The sequence below is a fragment of the Anomaloglossus baeobatrachus genome, chromosome 2 (assembly GCF_048569485.1).
Source record: "Anomaloglossus baeobatrachus isolate aAnoBae1 chromosome 2, aAnoBae1.hap1, whole genome shotgun sequence".
NCBI classification, from domain to species: Eukaryota; Metazoa; Chordata; class Amphibia; order Anura; family Aromobatidae; genus Anomaloglossus; species Anomaloglossus baeobatrachus.
The window spans coordinates 752,291,160-752,305,231 of record NC_134354.1 but is presented as its reverse complement, the minus strand read 5'-3'; the positions used below and the strand labels follow the sequence as shown (position 1 = coordinate 752,305,231).

General features: G+C 47.7%; 1 protein-coding gene across 2 annotated transcripts in view; it reads left to right on the top strand.

Annotated features, from left to right (window-relative positions):
* Positions 1 to 14,072, top strand: part of CNTN5 (contactin 5) — a 2,293,676-nt gene that overhangs the window by 2,267,089 nt on the left and 12,515 nt on the right. For both annotated transcript variants that reach the window (XM_075337481.1, XM_075337482.1), the window contains one exon: positions 7,010 to 7,178. In XM_075337481.1, the coding sequence (XP_075193596.1) occupies positions 7,010 to 7,178 (169 nt within the window). The remainder of the gene's footprint in view (positions 1 to 7,009; positions 7,179 to 14,072) is intronic.

Here is a 14,072-nt window from a genome sequence, read left to right as displayed (position 1 = left end):
AAAAACGTTAAACATTGATTTTAGTAACTAGCACTATACAGGGTTGGTTAGGCAGGGAATTTTGGTATACAGATGTGAATGCTGCAGGGTTGGAGGGCAGAGGGGACCTGACAGGTTTTGTTTAAACTTCTATATACGGGCAATCCATGTAAAATTAAGGGCATGCTGCAATAAATATGGTGACGTGTGCAGCAAATTCTGTTATTTGAAAATTTGTTTTTGCACATTTGCTTCATATTCTGTGGGGAATAGTCTGCAGCCTAAAAAAATAGAAACTGTGAGCTGATTATGAGCTATGTGAAAGCTGCAATGTTTTAAAGCATTTATCTGGTACTATTTGATTTTTTTTTTTTGGGTTTACAAACTAACAGGCAGGTAGTTGCCAATTATCTGCCTGTCCTACCCAGCGCCAGCACAGAACAGTCAGACGCTTTGCCGGCAATTCTGCTGCTTCATGTCACAAAGCAGCTTTTCCTTCAATGCTTGAGTCTGTCGATGGGGGGTGACTGCCGACGTCATGCTGATTAACAGCCGACTCCCCGCAGTAAAGGTCCAGTCACACTAAGCAACTTACCAGCGATCCCAACAACGATAGGGATCGCTGGTAAGTTGCTAAAAGGTTGCTGGTGAGATGTCACACTGTGACGCTCCAGCGACACCACCAGCAACCTGACCTGGCAGGGATCGCTGGAGCGTCGCTACACAAGTTGCTGGTGAGCTCACCAGCAACCAGTGACAAGCCCCCAGCGCAGCGTGGAAGATGCTGCGCTTGGTAACTAAGGTAAATATCGGGTAACCAACCCGATATTTACCTTGGTTACCACCGCACGGAGCTACACGTGCAGAGAGCAGGGAGCAGCGCACACTGAGCGCTGGCTCCCTGCTCTCCTAGTTACAGCACACATCGGGTTAATTACCCGATGTGTGTTGCAGCTAAATGTGCACAGAGCAGGGCACAATGCTTAGCGCTGGCTCCTTGCTCTCCTAGTTACAGCACACATCGGGTTAATTAACCCGATGTGTGCTGCAGCTACATGTGCACAGAGCAGGAGCCGGCAGCACAGGCAGTGAGAGCGGCGGAGGCTGGTATCAAAGGTAAATATCGGGTAACCAAGGACAGGGCTTCTTGGTTACCCGATGTTTACATTGGTTACCAGCCTCCGCAGAAGCCGGCTCCTGCTGCCTGCACATTTAGTTGTTGCTGTCTCGCTGTCACACACAGCGATCTGTGCTTCACAGCGGGACAGCAACAACTAAAAAATGGCCCAGGACATTCAGCAACAACCAACGACCTCACAGCAGGGGCCAGGTTGTTGCTGGATGTCACACACAGCAACATCGCTAGCAACGTCACAAAAGTTGTTCGTTAGCAGCGATGTTGCTAGCGATGTTGCTTAGTGTGACGGGGCCTTAAGGTAGCAGGGAGCCGGTTGTTAATCAGCATGACCTCGGCAGTCACGTCTGGTCTATAGAGCCGAGCGGAAGAGAAGATGCTGCTCTCTCAGCATGACGTCAGTGGAAGCCACAGAATCACCGGCAGGAAAGGCATACTAACACTTTGAAGTGATGGACCAAGGGTGCTCTGCTATGCAGATCAAGTCATGGGATCAGACGGATTAACGGATAAACCAGGGTGACTATTTACAAGGAATAACAAACTCAAGGAGGCGGGAAAAACAAACCACGGTACAAAAGTATACTGTCACACTGTACTCTAAGATGTACAATAGCAGTACAGCGCATTAATGTGGGACAGAGAGGATTCCTGAAACTACCTGAGAAGGTAGTTAGCTGGTAAACCACTAGGGGGCGTTTGAGTGGAGAAAACGTATGAGCAGAGAATTTCCTAGAGGCGAATCAACGCGGAACCGTAGGACCGGGGACGGGCGGTGGCCCGCCGGTACCGAACCGGGGAGCGAAGTGAAGCCAGCACACACAGGCAGGGCCTGCGGACCCTGACCAGGCTTGGAGTCGCCATTAGAGGTCAAATCCATCAGTGACCGGAACCCCAGGGGTTTCCTAACAGCCAAGACCCGATTGAAGGCAACCGTCCGACCAGCAAAAGGAAATACAGCTACCGCCACAGCTAGAGTTCCAAGGACCAGAGCCTGCGGGCAAAAGGACTCATCCGGCACATATACACGCTGGGGAGCAGGTTACCGGTGGGAATCCATCGGGACCGAACATACACAAAGGTGCAGGGAAAGGCAGCCACTACCAACCGTCCGGGAGAAGTCAAAGCAGCCGGCTGCGGGACCCGTCCATCCAGCCATTTGGTTTACCAAAGACTTTGTGTACATTTGTGGCTGACTGAGTACAACCGTGCCGTCCGGCACCGCGCTGCGCAGTCCAGGCGACCCTGCACCTTGCCAACCCTGCCTCCCCGTCACCTCACCGGGCCCCGGGACCACCAACCCCTACCCACGGAGGGGGGAAACAACATCCCAGCTGCTCCCTACCATCGCTCCTGGGATCCCCGTCACCAGCAGCGGTGGTGCTCAACCTCACCACAACCCGTGGGTGGCGTCACAGACCAAATCCCCAAACCAAACTACCCCCTTTCACTCACGGCTGAGGAGCGCCGCTCAAGTCCCCGGATCCGGCCCACCACTCGAGACAGCGAGCAGCCATCGCAGCGCCGGACCTGAGCGTTAGCGAGCGCAGCGCAGCGGCGTCTTTCCCGCCCGCGACACATACACTCACAGAGATGTCATCGGTAACGGTCTGCTCTGAGGCTTGGTGGTGTGCACTTCACTCCGAACTTCTCTTCCCACGATTCACCAGACAGCTGGGCTCATCAGGCGAGGTCTTCTAGCAGGCCAGATACCAACTCTCCTATGTGCATCCCTCTGCACGTCCTGGAACTCTCTTACACTGCCACTTCCTACTTCTCCCTTCACTTTTCTCAGGGCAGACCAAACAAACACAGCAGCAGGGGAGATGAGGGCCACTCCATTGTGCTCTGCAGGGGAGCAGTCACTTAAAGCCAAAGTACAACAAAGTCTTAGGGGTACTTTGCACGTTGTGACATCGCTACTGCGATATCGTTGGGATCAAATCGAAAGTGCTGCACATCCGGCGCCAGTAAAGACGTCGCAACGTGTAAAGCCTAGATGCGCCGATAAACGATCGCAAAAGCGTCGAAAATCGGTGATCTGTGTAGCGTTGGACATTTTCATAATGTCGCACCAATAGGAGATACGACGTTGTTCCTCGTTCCTGCGGCAGCACACATTGCTGTGTGAAGCCGCAGGAGCGAGGAACATCTCCTTACCTGCCTCCACCGGCTATGCGGAAGGAAGGAGGTGGGTGGGATGTTTACGTCACGCTCATCTCTGCCCCTCCGCTTCTATTGGCCGCCTGCCATGTGACGTCGTTGTGACGCCGCACGACCCGCCCCCTTAGGAAGGAGGCGGGTCGCCGGCCAGACCGACGTCACAGGGCAGGTAAGTGCGTGTGACACTGTCGTAGCGATAATGTTCGCTACGGCAGCTATCACAAGAAATCGCATGTGCGACGGGGGCGGGTACTATCGCGCTCGGCATCGCTAGCCGATGCTAGCGATGTCGCAACGTGCAAAGTACCCCTAAAAGTCACAGTAAAGCAACATCCTTAGTAGGGGCTGCACTCCCCTACATCTCTGTGCCGGCAGAGACCTGCTCCAGACAGAATAGGCAGGTAGGTAGTAACTACCTGTTAGTTTTTAGGCCCAAAATAAAAAAAAATCAAATAGTCCCGGAAAACCCCTTTAAATTTGTTTTTTTTAGGATATGAAATAAACAAACATTTTATGTTTTGTTTCTATTTTTAAAGGGATTCTGCAGCAGCTGAACATCCCAGCTGTGTTGAGCTATTTTTGCACTGGATATGATGGGGATTTTCAGGCTGCTGCATATTACAGTAACCACAAAAATGTGTCAAAATTGTACTGAAATGCTGATTGTGATTTGCTTCTGCGCCAAAATCTGCAGTTAAAACTTTAGCAGCGAAAAATATGAACGTTTCTGTATAGTCTTCCAAGGCCTGATGTGGATATTCTCCCCGCACTCCCCGTTATCAGAACAACACACGAGAACAATTTCCTTATTTACAGATTTCAAAAGCTGAAAATTGCTCTGATCCTCCGGGGATTTACACTGTAAAAAGGTGTTAATGCCATAAATATAAATTGTGTCATCGCACGTACTTCATTGTAGGAGGCGATTTCCAGTATTTACACACTGAAATGGAGCAAAAACTCAACTCTCCAATCTAACGCTCATTTACTAATTAATTATCACTTTCTTTTACGTATGTATTAGTTATAGAAACAGTAGCAGTATATGGAGTTTCGGTGCAAACTTGGGTAGCGTTATAGCTATAAGGAGAGCGGAGGTAGCAGTTGTACCCAAATCCCAGAGTCAGGGAGACGTTTCAAAGTATATTTTATCCGAAACGCCGCAGCATTGCCAAGTGAATATACACAGCTGCAATAACACAGCCAGACTCTGGTTCATGCTGCATGTGGTTTGGGTAACATGAATCTCATGTCAGGTTCTCTTTATCGCCCTTGTACACCCTGAAATATATATACGTCATCATGGCTAGGGTACATGGGTATGATGCAGGCTCAGGAGCTGTGCCCGCAGTATTCAGAGTGGAGGCTGCAGGCTCAGGAGCTGTGCCCGCAGTATTCAGAGTGGAGGCTGCAGACTCAGGAGCAGTGCCCGGAGTATTCAGAGTAGATTCTGCAGGCTCAAGAGCTGTGCCCGCAGTATTCAGAGTGGATGCTGGAGGCTCAGAAGCTGTGCCCTCAGTATTCAGAGTGGAGGCTGCAGACTCAGAAGCTGTGTCCTCAGTATTCAGAGTGGAGGCTGCAGACTCAGGAGCTGTGTCCTCAGTATTCAGAGTGGAGGCTGCAGACTCAGGAGCAGTGCCCGGAGTATTCAGAGTAGATTCTGCAGGCTCAAGAGCTGTGCCCGCAGTATTCAGAGTGGATGCTGGAGGCTCAGAAGCTGTGCCCTCAGTATTGAGAGTGGAGTCTGCAGGCTCAGGAGCTGTGCCCCTCAGTATTCAGAGTGGAGGCTGCAGGCTCAGGAGCTGTGCCCTCAGTATTCAGAGTGGAGGCTGCAGGCTCAAGAGCTGTGCCCACCACATTCCAAGTGGATGCTGCAGGCTTAGGAGCTGTGCATGCAGCATTCAGCGTGGAGGCCGCAGGGTTATCAGGAGTTGTGCCCTCAGTATTCTGAGTGGATGCTGTAGGCTCAGGAGCTGTGCTCTCAGTATTCAGAGTAGAGGCTGCAGGCTCAGGAGCTGTGCTCTCAGTATTCAGAGAAGAGGCTGCAAGCTCAGGAGCTGTGCTCTCAGTATTCAGAGAAGAGGCTGCAAGCTCAGGAGCTGTGTCATCAGTATTCAAACTGGAGGCTGCAGGCTCAGGAGCTGTGCCTTCAGTATTCAGATTGGAGGCTGCAGGTTCAGGCGCTGTGCCCTCAGTATTCAGACTGGAGGCTGCAGGCTCAGGAGCTGTGCCCACAGTATTCAGAGTGGAGGCTGCAGGCTCAGGAGCTGTGCCCACCACATTCCAAGTGGAGGCTGCAGGCTCAGGAGCTGTGCTCTCAGTATTCAGAGTGGAGGCTGCAGGGTTCTCAGGAGCTGTGCCCTCAGTATTGAGAGTGGAGGCTGCAGGCTCAGGAGCTGTGCCCTCAGTATTGAGAGTGGAGGCTGCAGGCTCAGGAGCTGTGCCCTCAGTATTGAGAGTGGAGGCTGTAGGCTCAGGAGCTGTGCTCTCAGTATTCAGAGTAGAGGCTGCAGGTTCAGGAGCTGTGCCCTCAGTGTTCAGAGTGGATGCTGCAGGCTCAGGAGCTGTGCCCACCATATTCCAATTGGATGCTGCAGGCTCAGGAGCTGTGCCCACCACATTCCAAGTGGATGCTGCAGGCTCAGGAGCTGTGCCTGCAGCATTCAGAGTGGAGACTGCAGGGTTCTCAGGAGCTGTGCGCTCAGTATTGAGAGTGGATGCTGTAGGCTCAGGAGCTGTGCCCTCAGTATTGAGAGTGGAGGCTGCAGGCTCAGGAGCTGTGCCCGCAGTATTCAGAATGGATGCTGTAGGCTCAGGAGCTGTGCTCTCAGTATTCAGAGTGGAGGCTGCAGGGTTCTCAGGAGCTGTGTCCTCAGTATTCAGAGTGGAGGCTGCAGGCTCAGGAGCTGTGCTCTCAGTATTCAGATTGGAGGCTGCAGGTTCAGGAGCTGTGCCCTCAGTATTGAGAGTGGAGGCTGCAGGCTCAGGAGCTGTGTCCTCAGTATTCAGAGTGGATGCTGCAGGCTCAAGAGCTGTGCCCTCAGTATTGAGAGTGGAGGCTGCAGGCTCAGGGGCTGTATCCTCAGTATTCAGAGTGGATTCTGCAGGCTCATGGGCTGTGCCCTCAGTATTCAGAGTGGAGGCTGCAGGCTCAGGGGCTGTGCCTGCAGTACTCAGTGTAGATGCTACAAGTATAGGAGCTGTCCCCGCAGCATTCAGAGTGGATACCAGCCATTATATATAGTTTAGCGCTATTCAGCTGCAGATCACCCTACATCTGCAGGTATATTACGTTTCTGCATTAAATTCCTCTCTTTGGATTTGAAAAATAATTTCTGCAATTTAGTTTCTTTATAAATTTTGCCCTGTATTGCTTGTGTTGCTTATTCAGGTTTAGTTACACAATATTTTATTTTCTAAATTTTAGACGCAGAATTATTTTTATAGGTATAAAGTGCGGCTTTGACCCTTTGGATGTGGAGTGTGTGGACGCCTGACTCGTGTTTTCCAGGATTTTTCTTCCTAGATCCTGCAGTAGTTTGCAGCCTGGATACAATGGAACTTTTCTTTTTCATTCTCGTCATCAGATATGTTGTATTTTTTTCTATATTGAAGCGTATAGCACGTTTCTCAAAGGTCACCGCTTCCGGGCCCTTGTTGAAAATCTCCAATCTGCTCTTCTACTTTTGTATTACGGTATAACAGGCAATTTTTCTATTTCTTAATCCACAGGTCATGTTAAGACAAGAAGGTGACAGCGACAGCCAAGTCATCCAAACACAGACAACTTCAGCAGTGGTGTTACTGCCCGATTCTGGCTTTTATATCATAGAAGTGAGAGCAATTAGTGAAGGCGGAGATGGGACGGCCAGCTCCCAAATCAGAGTGCCATCATACTCAGGTAACCAACGTGCACTCTCTGCTCATATACAGATGTGTCCTTTCTCACCTTTTCTCGTGGCTCGATATATCCCGAAATGATTAGCCCAGAGTTGAAAAACAACCAACATGATTTTCTGATACTCTGCTTGGAGATGTTTATGCTATATCTGTCCATGGGTCCGCCCAATGGTTGTTATGTGAATTGCAGTCTGTTGAGGGATTTTCTAGCATGCCATGATAATTTATAGAAATTGAGAGCCTGTTAGAAAATATGCTAACAAAGTATAATATAGTACATAGGGGTCATGTTACATAGGTTGAAAGAGACCTAGGTCCATCTAGTTCACCCTTCCTCCACCAATTATATATTTTGTCACTAAATCATTTATAACCAACAATGTTGTGTACTGAGGAAATCATCCAGCCCTTCTTTAAAAGCTGTTATAGTGTCTGCCATTACTACCTCTTGTGGTAGGGCATTCCACAGTCTGACTGCTCTAACTGTAAAGAACCCTCTCCTATTTAGCTGCCGGAATAGGAAAGGGTTATTTACAGTTAGAGTAGTATGTTCTTTCTAAATTAAAAACAAAACTTTCTTAAAGATCCCCACTGAGCACTAGAGCAAATGCTGGAACCCCGCCAATCAGAAGAACAAGACACTTTTCTCGCCTGTTGAAGTATTGAGGCCAGAAAAAGAAGAGTGCAATGCTTGGAGCAGAAGTTGAGAATGGATAAAAGTGCCCCATTGTTACATAGTTACATAGTTACATAGTTACTTAGGTTGAAAAAAGACTTAGGTCCATGTAGTTCAACCTTCCTCCACCAGTTCTACATTTTGTCCGTAAGTCACTTATAACCAACAATGTTGTGTGTACTGAGGAAATCATCCAGCCCTTTTTTAAAAGCTGTTATAGTATCTGCCATTACTACCTCTTGTGGTAGTGTATTCCACAGTCTGACCGCTCTAACTGTAAAGAACCCTTTCCTATTTAGGTGTCGGAATCGCTTTTCTTCCACTCGCAGTGAGTGCCCCCTGGTCCTTAGTACTGTCTTTGGAAGAAATAAGTCATGTGCCAGTCCTTTATATTGACCACACATGTATTTATACATATAAATGAGATCTCCTCTGAGACGTCTTTTTTCTAAGCTAAACATATCTAACTTTTTCAACCTGTCATCATATGGGAGGCCTTCCATTCCTTGTAATAGTCTAGTTGCCCGCCTTTGAACTGACTCTAACTTCTGAATGTCCTTTTTAAAATGTGGAGCCCAAAACTGGATCCCGTATTCCAGATGTGGCCTTACAAGTGATTTATAGAGGAGTAACAATACATTGGGATCCCGGGATCTAATCTCTCTTTTTATACACTCTAGAATCTTGTTTGCTTTAGCAGCTGCTGCCTGACATTGAGTGCTGCTGCTCAGCTTATTTGTAATGAGAATACCCAAGTCCTTCTCCTGTTCTGTAGTCCCGAGTTTACTTCCATTTAATGTATACGCAGTTATAGGATTACTCCGTCCTAGGTGCATTACTTTACATTTATCAACATTAAATCTCATTTGCCAAGTATCTGCCCATTCTGACATCTTATCCAGATCTTTTTGTAATATTGTACTATCCAGGTCAGTTTTTAATATCCTACATAGTTTGGTGTCATCAGCAAAGACTGACACTGTACTATCAATCCCATCCACAAGGTCATTAATAAAGAGAGTAAAAAGAATCGGTCCAAGCACAGATCCCTGCGGCACCCCACTGCTGACTATAGCCCATTTAGAGAATGTACCATTTATGACTACTCTTTGTTTCCTATCTTTTAGCCAATTCCTTACCCAGTTGCATATTGTGTCCCCTAGTCCTTGCTTCTGGAGCTTTAGTATAAGGCTATTATGTGGTACAGTATCAAATGCCTTTGCAAAGTCCAAATAAATCACATTAGCTGCATTACCAATATCCAGGTTTGCACTTACCCCCTCATAGAACCCCAACAGGTTGGTTAGACACGATTTATCTTTCATGAATCCATGCTGTTTGTCAGTTATCATATTATTTTCTGCAATATATTTTTGCATGTCATCCCTTAAAATGCCCTCAAAAACTTTGCATACTACTGATGTCAGGCTTACTGGACGGTAGTTGCCTGGATCTACCCTCTTACCTTTCTTAAATATCGGTACCACATCAGCAATCCTCCATTGTGTTAATCGGCAAGGGTCCCAATGGATGGACAGCCAAAAATCTATGACTTTTCACCTATTTTGTGATAACTATTCATTGGACAAGCCCTTTAATTAAAAAGTTACCCATTACTAGTCTACTCAGGAAATGATGATCAATTGATTGCTGACCTGAGGCTTAGGGGTACTTTGCACACTACGACATCGCAAGCCGATGGTAGTGATGCCGAGCGCGATAGTCCCCGCCCCCGTCGCAGCTGCGATATCATGGTGATAGCTGGCGTAGCGAACATTATCACTACGGTAGCTTCAGATGCACTTACCTGCCCTGGCCGGCAAACCGCCTCCTTACTAAGGGGGCGTGTCGTGCGGCGTCACAGCGACGTCACACGGCAGGCGGCCAATAGAAGCGGAGGGGCGGAGATGAGCGGGACGTAAACATCCCGCCCACCTGCCTCCTTCTGCATTGCCGTCGTGAGCCGCAGGACGCAGGTAGGAGATGTTCCTCGCTCCTGCGGTTCCTCACACAGCGATGTGGGCTGCCGCAGGAACGAGAAACAACATCGTACCGTCGCTGCAGGTACATTATAGAAATGTCGGACACTACACCGATGATACCATTACAACGCTTTTGCGCTCGTTAATCGTATCATAAAGTATTTGCACACTACGATATCGACAGTGGCGCCGGATATGCGTCACTTTCGATTTGACCCCACCGACATCACACCTGCGATATCGTAGTGTGCAAAGTGCCCCTTAGCTAATGAGTTGTGGGGTTCCTGTGAAGATGTGAGGTTGTAGGTTCTATTAATCACCTAGGCAGGTTAACAATGTAATTATTATTATTCTTCTGTCCATGGACTCACAACAAATCCGGGTAGATAGCCAAAACAAAATGCCCACAGTACACAAGATCCCAAACTGGGACTGGTAGTTCCATCACCTCTGTTAAAGATAATACCCACTGTCTCCCAACTTTTGGTTGGCTCATAGCTTCTGTATCTCCAGCCGGTATCGTCTACAGTCACAGCCTATGCTCCTCCAGACGATGGATACCACGACAGTAGCCCATGTATCCAGCTCCAGCCCCCATCCCCACATCAGTATCCCAAGTACCCCAAGCAACCTCCCCAGGAAATCCCCCTTAATACTAACTGTGCATTGTTGGAAGTATTTTCCTGAGGCTGAGCCCCTCACCTGAGACTGTATGGTTAAATCCCCATGTGGTCATGGCTCCACTGAGTTTACCATCATCATTCACACAATGGGATTAGTGGCAGAGAGAACAATGGCTTAATGGCTTTACACGAGACGACCGATCGTGTGATGCATCGTCGGGGTCACGGTTTTCGTGACGCACATCCGGCATCGTACACGATGTCGTCTCGTGTGACACCTCCTAGCGACGCAGTATCGCTCACAAATCGTGAGTCGTGTACTCGTCACTAGGTTTCATAAAATTGTTTAATTATAATGGCGCCGGTTGTTCATCGTTTCCGTGGCATCCCACATTGCTCCATGTGACACTACGGGAATGATGAACAGAGCTTACCTGCGTCCCGCGGCTGCCGCCGGCTATGTGGAAGGAAGGAGGTGGGCGGGATGTTTACATCCCGCTCATCTCCGCCCCTCCGCTTCTTTTAGCCGGCTGCCGTGTGACGTCGCTGTGACGCCGAACGTCCCTCCCACTTCAGGAAGTGGACGTTCGTCACCCACAGCGAGGTCATCCGGAAGGTAAGTACGTGTGACGGGGGTTAAACGAGTTTGTGCGCCACGGGCAGCGATTTGCCTGTGACGCAAAAATGACTGGGGCGGCTACGATCGCTCGTGCTATCGCACGATAGATCGACTCGTGTAAAGCAGGCTTAACAAGAGTAATGGAATAATAGCTTTACTCTAATTACCAATCTCATGCCTGGCCTTCTGTGCACCTTAAACTGATAAGTAAGGAAATATCTAATAAAACACAATAAGAGATCAACAATGAGATCAACATAACCAGCAATCTGTGCTGGAAATAGTTCTCCTCCCTTAGAGCTGTGGACTCCGCTCTACATCCTTTGTTCCAGTAGTCTTTAGTCCGCAGCCAGCTCCTCACAGTCCCAGTTTGTTGAGCACAATGAATTGCCTGTCTCTATGACACCACATAAGAGGAATTTACTTTATATTATCCTTTGAACCCTTAACGACTTTACCCATATCTGACTTTAGAAGAACGAATATCTGCAATCACTCCCCAGCTATAAATCTTCAATGCTTTACTCAAATCTTGTCACCATGAAAATGTCATCCAATTTTCAGGCACCATGTTATAGAGGTCCAGTGGGCAGTCCTATCAGTGATTGACCGCTATCTCTTTATGCACACATACACATTCTGTCAGTCACTGATGGGACCGCGTACTGGACAGAAAATCCCAGAAAGAGCAGAGGATTAAATCACAGTTTACTCTGAATATTTACTTATAAAATTATATATAAATACAGTGCCTACAAGTAGTCTTCAACCCCCTGCAGATTTAGCAGGTTTGATAAGATGCAAATAAGTTAGAGCCTGCAAACTTCAAACAAGAGCAGGATTTATTAACAGATGCATAAATCTTACAAACCAACAAGTTATGTTGCTCAGTTAAATTTTAATAAATTTTCAACATAAAAGTGTGGGTCAATTATTATTCAACCCCTAGGTTTAATATTTTGTGGAATAACCCTTGTTTGCAATTACAGCTAATAATCGTCTTTTATAAGACCTGATCAGGCCGGCACAGGTCTCTGGAGTTATCTTGGCCCACTCCTCCATGCAGATCTTCTCCAAGTTATCTAGGTTCTTTGGGTGTCTCATGTGGACTTTAATCTTGAGCTCCTTCCACAAGTTTTCAATTAGGTTAAGGTCAGGAGACTGACTAGGCCACTGCAACACCTTGATTTTTTCCCTCTTGAACCAGGCCTTGGTTTTCTTGGCTGTGTGCTTTGGGTCATTGTCTTGTTGGAAGATGAAATGACGACCCATCTTAAGATCCTTGATGGAGGAGCGGAGGTTCTTGGCCAAAATCTCCAGGTAGGCCGTGCTAGCCATCTTCCCATGGATGCGGACCAGATGGCCAGGCCCCTTGGCTGAGAAACAGCCCCACAGCATGATGCTGCCACCACCATGCTTGACTGTAGGGATGGTATTCTTGGGGTCGTATGCAGTGCCATCCAGTCTCCAAACGTCACGTGTGTGGTTGGCACCAAAGATCTCGATCTTGGTCTCATCAGACCAGAGAACCTTGAACCAGTCTGTCTCAGAGTCCTCCAAGTGATCATGAGCAAACTGTAGACGAGCCTTGACATGATGCTTTGAAAGTAAAGGTACCTTACGGGCTTGTCTGGAACGGAGACCATTGCGGTGGAGTACGTTACTTATGGTATTGACTGAAACCAATGTCCCCACTGCCATGAGATCTTCCCGGAGCTCCTTCCTTGTTGTCCTTGGGTTAGCCTTGACTCTTCGGACAAGCCTGGCCTCGGCACAGGTGGAAACTTTCAAAGGCTGTCCAGGCCGTGGAAGGCTAACAGTAGTTCCATAAGCCTTCCACTTCCGGATGATGCTCCCAACAGTGGAGACAGGTAGGCCCAACTCCTTGGAAAGGGTTTTGTACCCCTTACCAGCCTTGTGACCCTCCACGATCTTGTCTCTGATGGCCTTGGAATGCTCCTTTGTCTTTCCCATGTTGACCATGTATGAGTGCTGTTCACAAGTTTGGGGAGGGTCCTAATTAGTCAGAAAAGGCTGGAAAAAGAGATAATTAATCCAAACATGTGAAGCTCATTGTTCTTTGTGCCTGAAATACTTCTTAATACTTTAGGGGAACCAAACAGAATTCTGGTGGTTTGAGGGGTTGAATAATAAATGACCCTCTGAATAAACTTTTCACAATTTAAAAAAAAAAAAAAAAGAAATAACATTCTTTTTTGCTGCATTGCATTTCACACTTCCAGGCTGATCTACAGTCCAAATGTCACAATGCCAAGTTAATTCCGAATGTGTAAACCTGCTAAATCTGCAGGGGGTTGAATACTACTTGTATGCACTGTATACTCCCCTCCCCCTGCTCTATAATACGCTGCCTGCTTAATTGATGGCATTTTCATGGTGGCAGGTTCCCTTTAAAGCAGCACTAAAACATCCGAGAACGAGGCGGGAGCTTGTAACACATCGTGTGTATGGGGTAGGTTCAGAATGTCAGCTGTGTTTTACAGTCAGCACCTGCCTGTAATACCAGCTACTTATTTTCTACCATATTTCTTATATACTTAATATATAGTACACTACAAATGATCACACAATCACAGGTTCAAGTTCCCTAGAAGACTAAAAATAAAAGAAAAATAAGTTAAATAGAATCTGTCAGCAGGTTTTGCTATTTTATCTGATAGCAGCTTAATATAGGACAAGAAAGCCTGATTCCAAGAATGTGTCAATTTTTAGACTGAGGCTATGTGCCCACGCTAGAATGTCCCTGCGGATTTTTTTGCCTGAAAATCCGCGACTTTCGCGGCAAATCCGCACCCGCGGATTTGCCGCGGATTTACCGCGGATTTGCCGCGGATTTTGATGCGGATTTTTTTTTTTTTTTCCCCCCATTCAAAGCCAAAAATCCGCACCAAATCTGCACCAAACAATTGACATGCTGCAGATTTTTCCGGATCAAAATCCGCGGCAAATCCGCCGCGGAAAAATCCGCAGCATG